At 37.6% G+C, this 5770-nt stretch overlaps 1 protein-coding gene across 1 annotated transcript in view; it reads left to right on the forward strand.

The window, feature by feature from the left end:
• The window catches only part of LOC109223274 (39S ribosomal protein L46, mitochondrial-like), a 5077-nt gene extending 3801 nt beyond the window's left edge, over nucleotides 1–1276 (forward strand). Inside the window, exons 4-6 of the mRNA XM_019387522.1 lie at nucleotides 269–398; nucleotides 483–605; nucleotides 751–1276. Coding sequence (XP_019243067.1) covers nucleotides 269–398; nucleotides 483–605; nucleotides 751–894 — 397 coding nt within the window. The 3' untranslated portion in view covers nucleotides 895–1276. The remainder of the gene's footprint in view (nucleotides 1–268; nucleotides 399–482; nucleotides 606–750) is intronic.

Below are 5770 nucleotides of genomic sequence, written 5' to 3' on the forward strand. Positions count from 1 at the left end.
CCCCCCCCCCAAACACACACACACACACAGCTTGCCTCTGTTCTTCAACTCATCACTAAGTCTAACTTTGCCAAAACGTTCTAATCCTCGCTTCACTTACATTTTTTGGTTTAATCAGCTTAGGGCCTTGGGCTCCAATATGGCATATGCAAAATGTTTGCAGTTGCCTGAACGTGAATAGTATGTAAATGGATATTCACAGCATTTATCTCCTTCTGCTGGCTACTGTTTCATGTTACTGATTGTGAAATTTGTTCATATGCATAAGGTCATTACAACGAGCACTAGACAAGAGACTCTATCTTCTCGTTCATGGTACCAGACATGGCTCTCCTAGTGAAAAGCCTGTCTGGCATTTTCCAGAAAAAGTTTATGAGTCCGAAGAGACCCTGCGAAAGGTAAGTGGTATTTATTAAATATTTCCTGTCAAATTAGGGATTTTAGTATTTGAAAAATGAAATATAAGTTGCAACCGTTTACAGTGTGCTGAATCTGCCCTAGAATCGGTAATTGGGGATCTTTCACATACATATTTTGTTGGAAATGCCCCTATGGGCCATATCGTCGTACAACCCACTGAAGATAAGGAAAAGACATCATTTAAGGTATGGATATTCTTATTTGTGAAAGAAGTGAAGAAAAGAACATTCAGAAATTCTTACCCAAAAAAAAAGCAGAGAAATTCTCTGATATCTTCTGCCTGCGGAGTGTAGGTGCCTCTAATGTGTTTATTTATATTTATTGTGGCAGCGCTTCTTCTTCAAATCCCAAGTTATTGCGGCCAATAAATTTGATATTAGGAAGTGTGATGATTTTGTCTGGGTGACGAAAGATGAATTGTTGGAATACTTTCCTGAGCAAGCTGAATTTTTGAACAAGATGATCATCAGCTGATGTTAGTTTCCATTCCAACTTTAGCTTGGTAGGATAGCAGAGTTAGCTTTGATTATAGGCTGATGTTAAAATCCATTTGTTTCCACCAATGTAACTTTGACATCTGGAAATGATATTAGATCCTAATTGTAAGATCTGGCTTCAAGTTGCCAGTGCGCCAGGCCCTCTGACAGGGTTTGGATTCATCAAGTTTTGTAGAATTTTGAAAATAGGACACTTAAGATTGTGACGGCCTTCTGCCTCCGGGTTCTCCATACTCCTCTTTGTGAGAAGATGTGCTCAAAACTCTGAATTGTCCATGCAATTCGCTAGTAAATGCTTGTAGATGCATGATTTCATCTCATGTGATGAAGTAAGCAAAATAAATTACGTGTTTGTTGTAGTGGATGTGAGCTTTAGTCCAGTTGTCTCATAGCTGCATTGTGCATAGAGAATATTCTGATTTTCAAGGTGATTGCGTCTTTAATAGTTAAGTGCATGGTCTAAGTTTGAGGAGTTGTTGATGGATCTCGTGCTTTTCTGGTTTCTTGCTACACGAATAAGCTCTTAAAATATACCGAAATTTTGGAAAAAAAGGTAAAAGAAAAATGCCGAAATTTTGGAAAAAAAGGAAAAATAAAAGAAGGGAAAATTGTTTCAAAATTCCATGTTTTTCTGTTATGTCAAAACTGATCAAACTATGCGGGTTTGATTCTCACCGGACATGGGATACGTACGCAACCCTCAACAGTTCCAGCCTTGCTTTTGCAAAAAATAACCCAAAAAATTTGAAAAAAAAATGCTGTCTTTGTTGTCATAAATAAAGTGGGTGATGCCGTTTTTGTCTAAATAGTTGAACGTCCCAAAACGGGCGCCGGAAGGCCGTTTTTGCAAAAATAGCCATCGATGGTTTCTTCGCCAGTTTTTGGCCACCTAGCAAGCACATCTCTAAAAATTTCCCCTTTTGTAGTGTTGAAGGGCCGTATTTGCAAAAGTGGCCATGTTTCTTTTTAACCCTAGAATTTTGTAAAAATGACCCCTTTTATCAGTTTTAATAAATTCCACTTTGTTTTAAATCAATCACTTTAATCTAAATGTGCAGAATGAGCACGAGTCAAATTTTATCAATGACGATTATGACCAAGATTCCGTTGGAACTACATATGTGGTGGGAGGACCTGGGTAAGCAAGGACGAGACAGGGTCAACCATTACTTGGGGGTGCTCACCGGATTACTAAAGATCAGGCCTAGTGGAGACATAATAAAAGCACTGGTTACATTTTGGGACCCAACTCACAACGTTCTGCACTTTTCGGACTTCGAACTTATACCTACTTTGGAGGAGATAGCGGGCTATGCTGGGAGTACCGAGGGTCTAAGACATAAATACCTGGTCGTTCCAAGGGCCGTCACCCCTCACAAGTTTCTGGATTTGTTAAAAATAAGCAGGCAGGTCCAGTATGCAGACTTGTTAAGTGGGTTTTCCTCTCTATCCTTCATATACCAGCGGTACGGGCATGTAAGAGGATTTGATAATCCGGATAGTGGAATCTGTAGCAAAGATAACTGGTTAAAGTGGGAGGAGCATAGATGCTTCGCTTTCATGGTAGTGATCACGCCCAACTCTAGTCCTAAAAAGGATAAGCGGTCGCTGCAAATATAATCCGGTCTAAAAGTCCGGAGTCGAATCCCACAGAGAACTAAGGCTTAACTATATCTGTTTAATATCACTAAGAGGACAAATTTGAACAATTTTCTAAATTATAAAGATTGAGATTTATGTTTCTAACTAATTAACTAGCAAATACTACAAAACAGTAAAATTATCAACTAACGAGACAAAGGGTTGGAGACTAAATTAAGGAGGTCTAGAGTTATAATTTCCCCAATTGTCGGAATCCTTCTAGCTATGTTCCCTAACAATTTCGGCAATGTATTCTCTACTGATCGTGAGCACTTTAGGTGTCGTAATTCTCTCTCGAGCAAATACAACAATTTACTAGACATATTCTCTCGAACTACGCTAGTTGGCTTTATCTAACCGCTCATTATGACCACGTCAAGGCTTTGTTATTTCTAAACCTACCTTTAAACCCAACGTATTGATTTCTCACATACGTTAGGAGTGACGTTGTTCAACAACTATCTAAATATGTACTCTCTCTCGAGTAGTATACACTAAATAGGCACAGTCAATTGATGGCCATTCAATCAACAACAACAAACACGTAGTTGAACAAGTAGAGAAATCCAACTACTCAATTATATAAAAACATAACAAGAATTTATCCTACAAAAGGTTCTATCAAAACACCAGATAACAAATTAGCTATTCATAATAGTATGTAAAACTAAAATACTAAAAATCATAACCAACAATGAAAAATAGGAAGAGGAAGGAAAAACTCATTTGAAGAATTCCCCGCCTTGCTCCTATTGTGTCTCTGCCTCCTTAGGTTGAATCTGTGTCAAAAATATGTCCAACCTCTCTTAAAATACCGTTTTCCATGTATATATACCAAGTAGGGTCGGGACCAAACAATTATACTTCTCCTACGCGAAAAAGGACAATTGTTCAGGTCTGGACGCCGCGGTCGCGGTCCGGGCGCCGTATTTACCCAGTGTACTGCCTCAGTCCGCGTTCAGGTCCGCGGTTGCGGTTTCGACCGCGTTTTTCATCCTGTTCCATTTAGAATTTGGAAAAACGTAAAACATGAAAGTTGTAGCCCTTTGAGTTAACTTTCCAACCATATATTAAGGAGCACAAATAGAGTTCTGAGCGAAAAGTTATGTGTATTTTACTAGACAGTGCGTGATATGCCTACTCGATTCTTCGTTTTGTTGCTCTATCATCCGTTGATCCCCGAATACGATCCTGGCTTAATTCCTTGGGCTTTTATTCAGACTTCAAAGTACTAAATCACTTGAATTCATTCCATAACATCTATATAGCTCGGAATCACTCCTACAAGGCATAAAACACACAATTAGTGCAAAACACAAACGATTAAAACACAAACTCAACTAAAGTGCAGTAAATTTGAGTGTAATAAGCGACTAAAATACGTAATTATAGCCTATCATCAACACCCCACACTTAAACCATTGCTCGTCCTCGTGAAATCAAACTACACTTCATATAGACACGACCTTTTTAAACAATTCTCCTAACTCATCATACTAAGAATATTTAAAATAGACTAAGCATAAAAACGTAACATCTTCACCTCAAGATTTGACTCACAAGTACCACGCATTATTCACAACTCACCTACTTACTCTAACATAGAGGTCACTGACATTACCTTTCCTTCATGAATCAAGTGCCCTCACACAACAAAAGAGAGTAAGTCTACACAATAAAATTTAAGAACACTTAGGAACTCAAGATAGAAAGAATTCACTCACTCTCAAAAATAACATTCATATGCCACAAAAGATGCACCATAAGCGTGCCCGTAGTGTAATACTCCACTAATCGAGATCATTCAATCTAGGATCAATTAAGACTTATATTTGGTTGTAATGTAGGCTACGAGACGGGTATGATACATTTAGATATAAGAGTGACTACACCTCCCTAAGCACTTTAATACATATACTTTAACATTCAAACCCCATACTTATGTCAAACCAAACTCCACCTTCACATCAATGTATATTACCCATTCTTCTTTAAGCACACTTACATCAAAAGCCACCGCTTATCAAGGAATTTTTTTTCACAACAATCGAACTATTTCTTTTTTTTTTCAATTCAAGTGGCTCTTACTTTTTTCAAAGCAGTGCACCTTTCTCCTTATTTCATTTGTTCCACTCAAAAGCCAAACCAACCACCCCACACTTTAACTTTTACACAGTTCATAATAATTCAAGTGCTCATGAGAGGTTAAAAGGTTCAAATAGATGATTAATTCAAACAAATGGGTAAGGCTTGTAATGTGGTTGCCAAAGAAACAAGATTACAGGCTCAAATGGGTTAAATATGATACATAACAATTAGGTGGGTAAAATATACATATCTGGCCCAACAAAGAACGCCTATATCACTTCCAAGACTGAACAAAACTACTATTTCGCTTTGCAAACACACAGAGCAAGTTCTAGGCATCAAATGCAATGCACAGAATATAACAAATCCTTACACACACATGGCACATAACTCACTCAGGATTGGTTTCATCAAGACACTCTAGTCAAAGCAGTTAAGCAAATTTAAGATCATAAAATTTAAGGTACTTATACAAGAGTCAAAAATTGAGCCTAAGCGTCACAACCAAAGTACTCAGTATTCTCAAGGCATAACAATGTCAAGAGATATTGCTTCAATTCAAAACACAACACAATGGCTCCTACTCTCAAAAAAAAATACTAACTACACCCGGTTCAAACAAAACCCTTGGAAAAGAACCGCGGCACAAAGAAAAACCAAGGGGAATTATTACACTACCTACAAAGAAAATCTTTTTTTTAGACTTAAATCCCTCAAGAAAATTGTCTAATAGATCCATCGTCGGGAAAAGTCCAATCTTTTCTATTAAAAAAAAGTATTCAATTAAACTAACACAACTAAAATAGCATAGAAAGTCACCCAGACAATCTCCTCACCCCACACTTAAAATTGTGCATTGTCCCTAATGCACACCATAACTAATAAAAGGGTAAAAGAGACTCCCTGGTAGGCCAAAGGCCGAAGCACTAACAGCTCATGGGGTACTCAGACTTCTCCCAAGCTTGGTCCTTTGTGCGGGTACCTCACACTTAGTTCCAACCATTTGGTTTGTTGTTGCATCCTTTCTTTGCTTTTCATGCTCCTAGAAAATAAAAAATTGACACTACAAAAATAATACTATTAAATAAATAAATAAATAAATAAATAAAGCAATAAAGCTGGGT

The sequence above is a fragment of the Nicotiana attenuata genome, chromosome 1, assembly GCF_001879085.1.
Source record: "Nicotiana attenuata strain UT chromosome 1, NIATTr2, whole genome shotgun sequence".
In the NCBI taxonomy this organism is placed as follows: domain Eukaryota; kingdom Viridiplantae; phylum Streptophyta; class Magnoliopsida; order Solanales; family Solanaceae; genus Nicotiana; species Nicotiana attenuata.